Source organism: Eubalaena glacialis, chromosome 2, assembly GCF_028564815.1.
Source record: "Eubalaena glacialis isolate mEubGla1 chromosome 2, mEubGla1.1.hap2.+ XY, whole genome shotgun sequence".
Taxonomy (NCBI): Eukaryota; Metazoa; Chordata; class Mammalia; order Artiodactyla; family Balaenidae; genus Eubalaena; species Eubalaena glacialis.
In genome coordinates, this window is record NC_083717.1 from 132,010,877 (window position 1) to 132,026,963 (window position 16,087).

General features: G+C 32.7%; 1 protein-coding gene across 7 annotated transcripts in view; it reads right to left on the reverse strand.

The window, feature by feature from the left end:
• Window positions 1-16,087, reverse strand: part of RALGAPA1 (Ral GTPase activating protein catalytic subunit alpha 1) — a 218,035-nt gene that overhangs the window by 53,948 nt on the left and 148,000 nt on the right. For 6 of the 7 annotated variants that reach the window (XM_061180792.1, XM_061180786.1, XM_061180793.1 and 3 more), the window contains 2 exons: window positions 15,078-15,942; window positions 12,548-12,619 (listed from right to left, as the gene is read on the reverse strand). In XM_061180792.1, coding sequence (XP_061036775.1) covers window positions 12,548-12,619; window positions 15,078-15,942 — 937 coding nt within the window. Of the gene's footprint in view, window positions 1-12,547; window positions 12,620-12,666; window positions 12,760-15,077; window positions 15,943-16,087 lie in introns of those variants that run through there. The other variant, XM_061180791.1, reaches the window with a different exon arrangement.

The window sequence follows — 16,087 nt, forward strand, 5'->3', positions numbered from 1 at the left end:
AAGACACACAGGTGTGAATGCACAAAGCATCTGAAGAGCTGCCTGTTGTGCAATGTGGCTGAATCCCAGAGTTAAAGGGACTGTGTTTTAGAAATAAAATTAAGGAGGAGTACAGAGATGAGTGAGAAATGATCCATTTCTCCAAAGTACTTAGAAGAAATGTATACACAAATATTATAAAACTGTATGGAGTAACTGACAAGTTCTTAGACATTTTAGTTTTAGTTCTCCCTAAAACTAAAAATGCTCATAAAAGCAAATTTCTTGTATGAAATTTGGCTTTCCAAGCTAACTAGAAAATAAACAATGACCCAAGCAAACAACAACCACCAACGTACTTTTGATTCAAAGACACAAAGTAGAAAGTAAAAGAAATAGACGAAGATGCTATGCAAACAGTAACCAAGAGGGCCAGCGTAGCTATATTAATATTAAACTTGTAAATAAAAATGTTATAGGTAGTTCACAGAGAGACATCCTGGGGTGGAGTGGGGGTTGGTTTGGGTAGGTGGGGTTCCTTTTTCCTTTCTGTGTATGTCATTAATCTGACAATTCTCACTCCTCCCCACTGGCCTGTCCCCATTCCTCGTATTTGTATGGTTCAAGCAATAAAGACACTCATTTCAGGAAAAAAAAAGTTATAAAAGATAAAGATATATTTCATAATGTTAAAGGTTCTTATAACAGGAAGATATGAAAATTAAAAACATATGCACTCAACAACAGAGCTTCAAAATACATGAAGCAAAATCAGACAGAATTGAAGGCAGAAATAGCTATTTCTATAATCATAGCTGGAGACTTCAATACCTCACTTTCAATAATGGACAAACAACTATGAGAATATCAACAAGGAAACAGAAGACTTGAATAATAGTATAAACATACCTAAAGAACACTCCACCCAACAGTGGCAGAAAAACACATTCTCCTCAAGCAAACCTGGAATATCTTTCAGGATAGACCATATGGTAGGCCACAGAACAAGCCTCAATACATTTGAAATAACTGAAACCATGCAAAGTATGTTTTCTAATCATAATAGAATAAAATTAGAAATCAATAAAAGAAGAAAATTTACAAATATGTAGAAATGAAAAGATGGACTCCTAAATAAGTGACAAGTCAAAGAATAAATCTCAAGGGAAATTAGAAAAAAAAACTTAGAGATGAATGAAAATGAAAATATAATACAACAAAACTGATGGCATGCAGGTAAAGCAGGGCTCATTGGTAAATTTATGGACATAAATGCCTATATTAAAAAAAAGAAAAAGATCTCACATCAAAAACTAAACCTTCCACCTTAAGAAACTAGAAAAAGAAGAGCAACTAAACTCAAAGCAAGCAGAAAGAGGACAATAATAAAGACTAGTGTGGAAATAAATGAAACAGAACAGAAAAACAGGAGAAAAATTTTAAATTGGTTCTTTGAGATGTTAAACAAAATCAACCTATGGCCAGAATGAGCAAGAAAAAAAAGACTCAATTTACTAAAATCAGAAATGAAAGGAGAGACATCACTACATACCTTATAGAAACAAAAAGGATTATTAAGGAATACTATGAACAATTGTATGCCCAAAATTAGATAATTAGATTAAACGGACAAATTCTTAGAAAGACACAAATTATTAAAACCAACTCAAGGGAAAATAGGATATCAGAATAGTTCAATAACAACTAAAGAAACTGAATTAGTAATCTGATTGAAAAGGAAGTAGTAAAACTACTTCCACTTGCAGATGAGATGATTCTGTGTATAGAAAATCCTAAGGAATCCACTAAAAAGCTATTAGAGCTAATAAATGACTTCAGAAAGGATTCAGGATATAATATCAACATACGAAAATCAACTGTATTTTTATAAACTAACATGAACAATCCAAAAATAAAATTAAGAAAGCTATTTCTTTTATAATAGCATCAAAAATAATAAAAATACTTAGGTATATATTTAACAAAAGTACACAACTTATACTCTGAAAGCTACATTGTTGAAAAAAATTGAAGATCTTAAAAAAAAAAAATCCCATATTCATGAACTGAAAAACTTAATATAGTTAAGATAATATTTCCCAAATTGATCTACAAATTTAATGCAAGTGCTACCAAAGTTCCAGCTCCCTTTTTTTGTAGAAATTGATAAGCTGATCCTAAAATTCACAGGAAAATGCAAAAATTCCCAAACAGACAAAATAATCTTGAAAAAGAAGAACAAAGTCAGAGGACTCATAATTCCCAATTTTAAAACCTACTACAAAACTACAGCAGTCAATGGACTGTGGTACTACCACAGCAGAAACATATAGCTCTATATGGAATAGTATCTTGGGTCCTGAAATAAACCTTTATGTTTATCATCAATTGCTTTTTGCAACGGTACCAAGCCAATTCAACGGGGAAAAAAACAGTGTTTTCAGCAAACGGTGCTGAGGGAACTGGATATCTACAATGCAGTTGTAGATATCCAATGAAGTTGGATTCTTACCTCATACCATATACAGAAATTAAATTAAAAAGCATCATAGACCTAAAAATAAGGTCTAAAACTATGAAAGTCTCATAAAGAAGTTTACACAACTATAAAATGTCTGTGTAAAAGCTACATGAATGTTCACAGTAGCATTATTCATAACAGCCGGAAAGTGAAACTAATGCAAATGTCCATCAAGAGATGAATGGATAAACAAAATATAGGATATTCACACAATGGAATATTATTCAGGAATAAGAAGAAATGAAGTGCTGACACAGCCTGCAACATGGATGAATTTTGAAAACACTGTGCTAAGAAGCCTGCCACAAAAGACCACATATGTTTGATTCCTATTATATGAAATATCCAGAATAGGCAAATCTATAGAGACAGAAAGTAGATTAGTGTTGTCTACAGATGGGGAGTAGGGGGTGATGTTTGGGGGTAATAGAGAGTGACTGGTAATGGGTATGAGGTTTCTTTTTGAAGGATATATTCTAAAATTAGATTGCTGTGATAGTTGTCTGTGAATATACTAAAAACATGTACACTTTAAATGAGTGAATTTTATGGTATGTGAATTACATCTCAATAAAGCTGTCAGAATTTAAGTTGGAAGTATGACCTACTATGTGTAAATTCTGATCCTGGCAGAAAGGGGACCTCTCAGTGTTCTCAATTTCCTAGGTAAAGGGCTATCAGCTAGAACTCATAAATCACGATTTATAAAATTGAGAAGAGTTGCATAGAAATGTTCATCTAATACTATATAAATCAAAAAGAGAAATACATGAGCCATATAGGAAAAATTAGAAAATAAATCTTTAAAATGCAAAAGTAAAAGTGAAATCACCTTTATATTATCTGTCCTTTTTAAAATATGAAAAAGCAGAGTTTAGCTGCTCTTTTATATCAAATTTTAATTTTTCAGCATTCCTTCTTATTTTTCTACTTACTACTTCTACTAAATGCTTGGTATATATTGATTGCCATTAGATTAGTATGTACCACAACAGTGAATGAGGTAAAAAGATTAGAAAAAATGAGATTACTGAACTTGCAGCCATAAATATTCTACAATATGTCCAGTACTGGCAAAATATTATGAGCTTACTACTGGAAAATTCAAAGTGAAATGTGCTAAGTTATAAGCACTTCTGATTCCCTGTATATACACTGCAACAGAAATAATAATACAAATAATTTGGAGATTTGAAATTTAAAAATCTGATGGTTCAACAATGAGGAATAGGAATCAGTTAATCTAGTCAAAGAAAACAAAGGATCTATAAATGGTCTGGAGAGATAAGACTATAAAGAAAGTACCTTTTCATTTTCTTCCACCCTAATCCTCCAGACAAGTAATCAGGTTTGTTTCCAGGTTCTTGGCTTAAGAAGAAGTTCAAAGTTGCCTTACTGTCACATAATTAGAATGAATTTTTATCTGAACCCAATATGTTAGAAAAAGAAAGGAAACTTGTTTTCATTATGTAATTTATTTAAAAAAGCAAAATAAATGTCATGTGTTCATGTGGTGTACAATATCAAAAAGAAAACCTATGCTGTCTCAAGGAAGATGTCCTTCATATATTCCAGGTACATATGACAATGGAAGTAGTTTAGCAGGAGCCAAGAAGTAGAAAAGCATAAGGTAATGTAAAGAAACCATGAATAGTCAAGACTGGCTGGTATGGCCTGAGTTCTAGACTAAGAAGTCTGGTCAGGCACTGGGAAGTCACTAAGGAATAAAATAAAAATTTTACTTTAGAAAAATTATTCTCGTGGTGAATACTGTCTAGATGGTGAAGAGTTAGAAGATGAGAGAGTTGTTTTAACTCTCTCCGAAAGAAGTAATAAGGACATGAATCAAGAAGTTGGGAGCAGGAAAAGCAAAGAAGAGATAGAAGTGAGAAATAATAAGAAGAAAGAACTGACATAATGATAAATACTAAGGGCAAGGTAAAGGAAATGGTCAAGTGTGGGTGACACTGAAATGGTACGTCTAAATATAATGGAGAAAATTAGGAGGAGGATGTTACTTGGGAAAGAACTGATGACCTGCAAACAGAAGTAAGGAGGCAGGTAAAAAATTGTAATAAGCAGCTACAAAATCATGACTGAGAATTAAGAGATAGGAGTACATGGACAGAAAAGAATGGGGTTGAGAAGATATGAGAGATATCCCAGTGAGAAGGAAAACTATGTTAGGGGAGAAGGCAGCAGAAAATGAGCCAGTGAAGACAAACTAGAAATAACTAGTTTAGCAGGAGCCAAGTAGAAAAATATTAGGTAATGTAAAGAAACCATAAATAGCCAAGATTGGCTGGTATGGCCTGAGTTCTAGACTAAGGAGTCTGGTCAGCCATTTGGAAGTCACTAAGGAATAAAATAAAAATTTTACTTTAGAAAGTTTTACTTTAAAACAAAGTAATTTAACGTGATTTTAGAAGCCAGGGGAGAAGAACATTTTAAAGAGAGAACAGACAACAGTACTGAACTTTTAGGGGATATAATACTCAGAAGTTTTTAGGGCAGAAACTATTCTGTATTATATTGTAATGAGTATACATGTCATTATACATTTGTTAAAACTCATACAATGTACAACACCAAGAGTGAATCTAATATAAACTTCAGTTAATAATAATATATCAATATTGGCTCATCAATTTTAACAAATGTACCATACTGACACAAGATAAAAATAATAGGGGTAACTATGTATAGGGGGAAAGAGGGTATGTAGGAATGCTCTGTATTTTGCAATTGATTATTTTGTAAATCTAAAACAGCTGTAATTTTTAAAGTGCCTATTAAATTAATTAAATTTAATTAATTAGATAAATCAAGGAGGCTGGAGAGGATGGAGAAAACTTTAGACTTGATGGTCAGGATACTAACCTTCAAAAGGATAGTTTCAGTAGAGCAGTAGAGGTCTGAGAACACATGGTGAGCAAGACAGCAAAAGAGGTATGATTTGTGCCCCCAGTGACTTCGGTACCATCTAGTACCAAAGATAAATTATTATGGGGAAGAATTAGGATATGAGAACTCAGAGACTAGTTAGAGGGTTTTAATTTTATAACTGTCTTGGAAAGAATATCTAAGAAATAATAATAATATTAATACAGTGTGATAAATACTATGACAGGAAAGTGTTATAGGGATCTGTGACAGCCCATGGAAGGATATCCAAACATAGGGTGGAAGGAACTGGGGAGGAAGGTAAAGGGTTAGTGGTAGCTTAGGGAAAGGCTTTTCAGAAAAAATGATGTTTAAGCTGAGACTAAAACAATGGACAGGATCTACGCTCAGAAAAAATTTAAAGCATAAGACTATTTCATTGTTAAATAATAAACAATAAAACTCAGACAGATAACATTCAATTCTAGAAGAAAAAGAACAATATAAAGCTTATAAACAAGAAATAACAGTAATTAAAGAGTTAAAAACAGAACATAATAGAATATGATAAATGAGAAACTGTTTCTTTGAAAAGATTAAGTAGATTATTTGCATCCAAAAAAAAAAAAGCCCACTGTAATGGTGGTGCATAATTCATTTACAAATATAGCTTAAAAGTTAAAAAACATTTTAAAAGAAACCATAATTACAATAATTTGTTATTTAATACACAATACAAAAAAGATGAAAATTGTAACACCAATAACCTAAAATGTGAGGGAAGAAGTAAAAGTATAAAGGTTCTGTATGCTGTATATAAAGCAAATACTAATAGAAAAGGAAATAAACAGCAATACAGTAATAGCTGGGGGTTTTAATATCCCACTCTCAATAATGGACAGATTATCCAGACAGAGACTCAAAAAGGAAACAGTGGATTTGAACAACACTATATACCTAACAGACATACACAGAACATTCTGTCCAACAGCAGCAGACTATACACTTTTCAAGTGCACACAGAACATTTTCTAGGATAGATAACGTGTTAGGATGCAAAACAAGTCTCAACAAATTCAAGAAGCTAGAAATTATATCAAGTATCTTTTCCAAACACAATGGAATTAAAGTAGAAATCAATAACAAGAGAAAAGCCAGAAAGTTCACAGACACATAGAAATTAAACGACACACTCCTGAACAACCAATGGATCAAAGAAGAAATCAAAAGGGAAATTTAAAAAATATCTTGAGACAAACAAAAATAGAAATACACACTGAAAGTATGAAATATAGCAAGTTCCAAGAGGGAAGTTTGTAATGATAAACACGTACATTAAGAAAAAGAAAGATCTCAAATAAACAGCTTAACTTTATACCTAAAGGAACTAGAAAAAGAAGAATAAACTAATCCCAAAGTTAACAGAAAAGGGGAAATAATAAAGATTAGAGCATAAATAAATAAAATAGAGAATAGGAAAACAGAAAATATGAAGCAAACCAACAGTTGGTTCTTTGAAAAGATAAACCAATTGAGAAATAAATGGTATTGGGAAAACTGGACATTAACGTGCAAAAGAATTAAACTGGACCCTTGTCTTATACCAGTCACAAAAATTAACTTGAAATGGATTAAAGACTTAAATCTAAGACCTGAAACCATAAAACTCCTCAAATGAAAATAAAGGGTAAGCTCCTGGACATTGGTCTTGTCTATGATTTTATGGATATAACACCCAAAGCTCAAGCAACAAAAACAAAACAAAAACAAAAACAAACAAGTGGGATTACATCAAACTAAAAAGCTGCACAGCAAAAGAAAGGATAAACAAAATGAAAAGGTAACCGACAGAGTGGAAGAAAATATTTGCAAATTACATTTCTGATAATATAAGAAACTCATACAACTCAATTGCAATAAAACACTTATAATACAATTAAAAAATGGGCAAAAGACATGAATAGACATTTTTCTAAAAATGATATTCAAATGGCCAAGAGGTACATGAAAAAGTACTTAACATCACTAGTCATCAGGAAAATGGAAATGAAAAACCACACTGAAATATCACCTCATACCCAGTAGAATGGCTATTATCAAAAAGACAAGCGGTAAGTGTTGGAGGGGATGTGGAGAAAAGGGAACCCTCGTGCACTGTTGGTGGGAATGTAAACTGGTGCAGTCAACTCTGGAAAAAGTATGGAGGTTCCTCAAAAAATTAAAAATAGAACTACCACATGATCCGGCAATCCCACTTCTGGGAATATATCCAAAGGAAATGAAAATACTAACTGGAAAAGATATCTGCACCCCTGTGTTCACAACAGCATTATTTACAATAGCCAAGGTATGGAAACAATCTAAGTGCCCACCGATGGATGAATGGATTAGGAAAATGTGGTATCTACAACGGGATTCAACCATAAAAATGAAGGAAATCCTGGCATTTGTGACAACACAGTTGAACCCTGAGGGCATTATGCTAAGAGAAATAAGTCAGACAGAGAAAGACAAATATTGCATGTTCTCACTTATATGTGAAATCTAAAAAATCTAGATTCACAGAAACTGAGATCAGATTGGGTGGAGGATGGGTAAAGGGGGTCAAAGGGTACAAATTTCCAGCTATAGGATGTAAAAGTTTGGGGGTGTAATGTACATTACAGTTACTATAGTTAACAATACTGTATTGTATATTTGAAAATTGCTATGAATGGATTTTTACAGTTCTCACAACAAAAACCGTAACTAAGTGAAGTGATGATGTAGTAACTAACATTGTTGTGGTAATCATTTTGCAATACATAAAAATCATTATGTTTAAACCTTAAACTTACACGATGTTATATGTCAATTATATGTCAATATAGCTAGGGGTCAAAAAAACCTTTGAAGGGATGACATGGGAATACAGAAATTAATTATATATATAAAAAAAAAGAAAAAGAAAAGCCCTACAAAACTGAGAAAAGGAATGTAGCAGAGAATTATGACACCATGTATGAATCTCTACTAAATATCTTTTGAAATCTCAGTGAAATTGAGTTTTGTTAAAAAAAAAAAAAAAAAAAAAAAAAAAAAAGCCCTGAAATGGACCTAAGAGGTAAAAGAAAAACTGAAAAGACTAATAATGATGAAACAAATGGAAATAATTAGAAATTCTACTAATTTTTCCAAATTTTCAAATAGATAATATTCATTTTATGAAGCTGGCTGTAATGTTAATTCTGAAAACATTAGAACAGGCAAAAAATTAACTATAAAATATTCTAATAGATGAACCGTGCCCTAATTAAAAATGAAATTCTAATAAATTTAACCCAACAGGAAGTCAAAGGACCCAGTAAGGTTTATCCCAAGAATGCAAGAATTATTTAATATTAGCAATCTAGTTAATATACATCAACTAGTTAAGAAAGCAAAAGCTGAATATAAAAATATATAAAAACCTGAATAGATGCTGAAAAGGATTCTGATAACATTTAACAACCTTTCATTATGAAATTTCCTAGAAAACAGGCTACCTTCTCAGAATGATAAAAATGATCTATTTCAAACTAACAACCAATATTTTACTTAAGTATGAAACAGAAGAGTCATTTCCATTAAAAGCAGAAAAGACAAGGATGACCACTCTTCCTATAACTATTTAACACTGTAGTGCAAGTTTTAGTCAGTGCAATCAGACATGATGATATAAGAAAATAACGGCATAACTTTTCGAAAAGAGATGACTTGCAGAAAATGATTATATACCTAAGCAAATCCTAAGAGTGAGACAACTATAAAATGTTTAAAATCAACAAGAGAGGGACTTCCCTGGTGGCGCAGTGGTTAAGAATCTGCCTGCCAGAGATCAGCTCGGTGCTTTGTGACCACATAGAGGGGTGGGATAGGGAGGATGTGAGGGAGACGCAAGAGGGAGGAGATATGGGGATGTATGTATATGTATAGCTGATTCACTCTGTTATAAAGCAGAAACTAACACATCATTGTAATTATACTCCAATAAAGATGTTAAAAAAAAAGGGAAAAAAAGAAAAAAAAAAAAAAAGAGAAATAAGACTTAAAATAAAATTGAAATAATAAAATTAGTATATTTAATCAAAAAAAAAAAAAAAAAAAGAATCTGCCTGTCAATGCAGGGGACACGGGTTCGAGCCCTGGTCCACGAAGCTCCCACATGCCATGGAGCAACTAAGCCCATGTGCCACAACTACTGAAGCCTGTGCACCTAGAGCCTGTGCTCCACAACAAGAGAAGCCACCGCAATGAGAAGCCCGCGCACTGCAAGGAAGAGTAGCCCCCGCTCGCCACAACTAGAGAAAGCCTGCGCACAGCAACAAAGACCCAATGCAGCCAAAAATAAATAAATAAATTTATTAAAAAAAAAAATCAACAAGAGAATTCATAAAAGTACTTGGATACAAAATATAATGGGGGGAAAGATTCTATTCAGAATAGCAACACAAAAGTAAAACACCCCTAAAGGTAATGTCTGGGTATCAGAATAAATAAAAAACACTCCATGATTGTGAAAAGGAAGAATGATGATAATAAATGTGTTTATTCTTCCCACAGGAAAGTTTTATTGCAAATCAAATCAAAATAGCAATGGGATTTTTTTTCTGGAAAACAACAGCATAATTCTAATCAATAACATGTTTCTGGAAGAAAAAACAAGTGAGAACATGTAAGAAAAGAAGAATGTGTGTGGGTGGGGTGAGGAAGAAGACTGAGCCTATCAGATACTAAATTATAAAGCTACAATAAATTAAACAGTAACATCTCCACAAAATTGATAGACCAATCAATAGAAATGAACAGATAGCTTTGCAACAGCTTAATGTTTGATAAAGACAATATCAAATCAATGGGAAAGATATGGATTATTTAACAAATTATAGAAATAGACTATTTTCCAACATTCAAGGTGGTTCCATTTCTCATTCCATAAATCAAAATGCATTCCAGAAGGAATAAAGAATTAAATATAAAATAATTACCACTCTAACCAAATACTTAAAAATTTAGAAGGAAATGTAACAATGTTTAATTGATTTCAAGACAGAACTCTCTAAGCACAGCAAACAATTGAAGAAATTAAAAAAAAAAGATTGAGAGATATAATTACTACATAAAAATGGGTTGTTAAACAACCTGAAGTTGTTGAAAACTGAAAGCCAAATGACTAACTAGGAGAACTCCCACGATAAATACAAAAGTTAATCCTTAACACATACACATACGTAAAAGAGCTCTTACAATTAAGAAAAATTCCTAAATAGAAAAACAGAAAAAGGACACTAAGAGAATTTAGAATTTTTTTACAAATATATGAAAAATATTAACTTCACTAGTAATTAAAAACTATAAATTAATGAGATACCATGATTTGCCCCTCAAATTATAAAGGTTAAGAAAATGTCATCAATATCTTTTGCTGGACAGGCTGAAGTTATACAACGTTGGTAGGATTAGAAATCAGTACTTAATGGAAAGCAATTTTATAATATATATGGCCTGAAATAAGTCCTTATGCTTTGACCTAATAATTCTATTTCTAGGAATCTATTCTAGGGCAAGAAATTAAAAACAACTCAAATGTCCAAAAATCATAGAACTTGGTGCCATAGAATTTTTTTTGAAGAATATCAAAATGGCTGAGAAAACTAATATAGAGTTTTTTAAAAGACATAACTTACTATATACATTACTATGATTCCAGTTTTGTAAAACAAACAAAAATCATACATATGTCTATAAAAAAGAAAGACTGAAAATATACAAAGAAATGCTAACAAGTCTTATGAATAACAATAGTTTTATTTTTCTGTTTTATATTTTCTATAATAACCAAAGAAATTATACATTATTTAAAAAAATTATTCTGAGAAAAGCTAAAAACAACAAAAACCAGTTAGGAATGACAGGAAATGAATAAAAAATTATATTTTTCTATAAATTTGGTAGTAAAAGGCATGAAAGGGATGTACTATAGCTTGAAAGGATAGTAACTGAGGAAAGTTTTGTTTTGTTTTGTTTTAAAGGCAGATAACAAACATGCTTATGGTAAGAGAAGTAAGTAGAAATACAAGATAAAGAAGGGATAACTTTTTGAAGATCCTACAGCAGGCTGAGAAAGTAGGAAGCAGAAGTATAGAAAGAAAAAAAGGCTTTTCTGATGCGGAAAGTGAGCAAGAGAAGATGGCTCAATACAGAAAAATTTAAAAGGCGAAGATGTAAGGCCTATTTGTTTTGATGTGGGAAAGGTCTGAATCATCTTCACTTTGCATTCCTGTAGAATAGTGATGGCAGGGTGAATAGCTTGTTACAAACTAGTTTCCCAATCATCAGAATCACTGGATTTAATTAATGAACATATGTGACTAACCTGTGTTAAAATGTGAGTGTGTGGAGGAAGAAGAAAGGTTAAGAACTACTGTTCTAGCAGATTGTCTTTCACATAGGTCAAACCTTTGAACTGAATTCTTACGAGGTTAGAGTAGAGATGACCTTTTGACTATAATGCCGGGCTTGAGGAACAAAGAAGTGGTTTATAACAATTACTCTGAGAAGTAAAAGTGAACAAGGGATAAAAAATTTGCCAAACAGCAGAGATGGCATTGTTAAAGTAAAGGTGCATGAATATACAGTAACTCTCTATATCACACTGGTTTGATAATTTTCTCTAGTAATGTACTGCTGCCCAGGAGTAGAGAAAGCAGATGTTAGGAATGATTCTGATTAGAGAAATGGTTATGGAAATATATATATATATATAAACTTAAGCAGAAGAACAGTTTTGAGGGTGCAAGATAAGGCATTTTAAAAATGGTTGACAATATGTGAGTTTGCTGGACAGAAAGGTAAGTGGAATCAGAGCTGGGTGGACAAACTGACTGTGGGAACAGGAAAAGCAAAAAACTGAAGACAAAAGTATAAAACACCAGTCGAGAGTTTATTATTTATAAACAATCCAAAGATACCAAACATTTAAATGCAGCTGTACATTTTTCTAAAAATGTTATTTCTAAGGTATATATAAATGAAAAAGTTTCTGCTCAGAAAGTTATAATTCAACAATACAGTATTATTCACACACGAACAGAGAAATAGCTGACAGGTGCCAGAGATAAACCTGAAAATTTTCCAACAACTTACCACTGTCTTGAGTCCAAGTTCCTAAGTTCTCTAAGTAGTTTTTCATTTTTCTTCAGGAGATGAAAGCTCCTCCTAAATAGAGAGATTTATAAACATTTTCATCACGTTTGCAGTGAATGACATGACAGTCCCGGAAATACTTTCCAGTCTACTCATGCAACTCTTATACTTTTCTTGCCTTTTCATACTTCTAACACAAAGGAGAACAGACCCTAAAAAAAATGTAAAGAATATATATCATTATTTCTACCCAGGCCCTCATACATTTCTGCTAGTGGATCATAATCTACTGGCCACTTAAATGTTTCCTTGCAGATGCTGTGAGTTTCCCAAACTCATATTCAGGAAAATGGATAAAAATACTTATAGGTTCCTTCTCAAGAGTTTCATAAAAATATGTGAGAAAGTTGTTCCTCATGAGAAATAAAATATTTACAAAATCTAAATCATTACCAAATAAGGATGTGTAATCCAGATGGAATTTGTTTTTTTTCTTGTTTTACATTATATGTATTTTTTTACACTACAAAGCAGTGTGTAAATTTTACCAAATACATTATATAAGTGCTAAATTATGTATAAATTATATTCATGAAATCAATACTTGCTGTGGTAAAATATAGCTTCCCATCTTTAATTTTTCTCAAGAGACAATGTATGGACCATTCTACAGCAAAAGAGAGTAGAATGAATGTATATTAGTGGCAATTACCTGTATGTGGACATACCATAAGGCAAATTGTTTTCCTGACATAACATGGCTTTCCCATAAGGCAGAGGATACGCCCTTCTAATAAATGGAAGGGTTTAAACCAAGTAAGATTATAAACACTAGGTAAGCAAGTAGAATTCCAATTCAGTGCTTCACATGCATTTGAATTAAGATTTATTCATCCAGTGATATCTGAGCTCCCCTTCTACTACAAACTGAACAAAAACAATACATTCAATAATGCTTCTTCTTCCACTTCCCTACAGCTTTTAGTATCATCGAAATTTAAAAAATCAATTTTAAAGATAAATTTAAAAATATTTTTAATATTTAAAAATATTAATAATGCTTTACACTAGTGTACAATTTTAGTATTTTATATACATTATCTAATTTAATTCTTACTATTATGTGAGGTGGGAGTTATTTCCTCAATTTGCAGACTGTAACCCGAGGCTCAAAGTTTAAGTGACTCTAACCTGGATCTTCTGCTTTAAGTCTCATGCCTTTTCATTTAACTCCTACCTAACTTACTTCAAAACTCTGTGTGTGTATTGCAAGTTTTTAATGAGGTTTTGCAATATGCATAAGAGAAAACAAAATTTAAAAAAATGAAATCCAGATTCTTTTCTTGATTTGATGCTAAATCCTGAGTTAATTTCTCTGATACAAACAAGAAATGATCATATCGCTGTTTGTCTAACAAAAAGGTTAGGCTTATGTGACATAATAAGAAATATACATTTGGGCTGTGTCCCCAGTTCCTGACACACAGGTCCTAAAACCCTTGTAATTTCCTGAGTACTGGAGGTGACAGGAGAGTCTTACACAGACCTCCTAAAACCTTTGGAATTTCCTGGGTAATAAGAGTATCTTTTGTTCTAATAAGGTGACTCTTGGTGGTGTCCTGGATAACTTCAGGATGGTGCCTCATCACCAGAAACAGCAAGCCATGATTAGAATCTTGAAACTTTCAGCCCCACCTCTGGGGAGAGAGAGGAACTGGAGACTGAGTTAATAATCAATCATGCCTACATGATAAGACCTCCATGAAAATCCCTAAATTATGGGATTTGGAAAGCTTCCAGGTTGGTGAACACATTCAATGTGCTGGGAGGGTGGCACACTGCAACTCCACAGGGACAGAAATTTCCAAACCTGGAATCCTTCCAGACTTTACCCTATGTACCTCTTCATCTGGCTGTTCATCTGTATCCTTTAACTATCCTTTGTAATAAACTGATAAATGTAAGTAAATGTTTTACGAATCATTATAGTTAATTTTCAAACCCAAGAAGGGGGTTGTAGGAACCCCTGATTTACAGCCAGTTGCCCAGAAGTATGGGTGACCCAGACCTGCAATTGATGTCTAAAGTGGGGGGCAGTCTTGTTGGTCTGAGCCCTTAACTTGTCTGTGCTAACTCCAGGTATTGTTGAAACTGCTTGCTGTGAAAAACTCACACATTTAGTGTTAGAAGTGTTATAAGAAAAAACAGTTTTTCCTATTAGCGTACATGAAGGTTGGAAAAAACAAGATTTTTTTCAATTATATGAGCTATGAGTTCTAAGTCAGATAGTTATACTAGTCATTATGAAAATGTTAAAGTTAATTTATTACATTAAGTTATCTTTTTATTCCCTTGAAACCTGATTATGACTCAGTAGACTCAAAAAAAAAAAGAAAATCTGCCCACTGGTGAAAGAACTAATTGGTAGGTAAAATTTAGCGAGGGAAAGAACAGAGACTAAAATGCTCATCATAAGATGAATAAGACTAATATTCTTTTAAAAAAGGAAAAATTTCTCCTTTATTCTTACCTTTTGTCCCAGGAATTCATTCCCAATATACTAAGAAGCAATCTGCAATAATAAAATGCTGACTGAGGTTTCTGAGGTGTTGGTTCATCTTGCTCCACAGCTTTCATGTTTAAGTCATTAAAGTGTTTCTCAACAAATTCTTTTTCCTCTGTATGCTGCTTAAGGATAGCGTTAATAACATCATTTTCCTGTTTTTCAGAAATGCACACAGGCTGTGGAGCAGGAATATTAAGTGAGACTCCAGTTCTCTGTAAGCATTCAGGACTAGTTACACCTAAATACTGCAAAAGCTCGTCAAGAACATCTTCTTCATCTCTTATTGTATCCCAAGTTGGTACAGTTTCTCTAAATCTTCTTCTAGACTGGAGGGAAACCCCATCTTTAACTGTTATATCTTCTAAGCATTCATGAGATGTAGAAGGCTCTTCTGGCTTCTCTTGGTGAGACAATGAAAGTATAAGAGATGTAGGTTCTGACAAACCACTTACAAGAGGTGGTCCATACAGGATGGCAGAATCCCATGAATATTTTCCAGAAAGATCACGTACTATAATCCTGACATTTGAATTGGCTGATGCAAGGCCAGCAGATAAACCTCCTCCAGGTATACTCTCTTCAGATCTGATCTGGATACAGGACACTAAGGTTGTATTGTTCAACACAAAGAACTGAATATTTGGACTCTCAAAGAGTTCAGGAGAAAGTTCAGTGCTTTCACTGTAATGATTGTCGTGATTTTCACACACCTGACTTGTTAACATAGCAGGACCACCACTCATTGGATAATGGCCCAAGTGATTTACCAGATGTGTAATAACAGTGCGGGCAGCTATAGAGATTAATCCTTGTTGCATTTGAGTTTTCACTAGAAATAAAAAATATAATAAGTGAGTGGGAATACTGCTGCTTCCTAGGAAGTCATATAAGAATGAAACATTAGACAACAAATGGGGATTCCATCACATTATCAAAATCACATTCAAATATTTGAGTAAATATTAATATTTTCA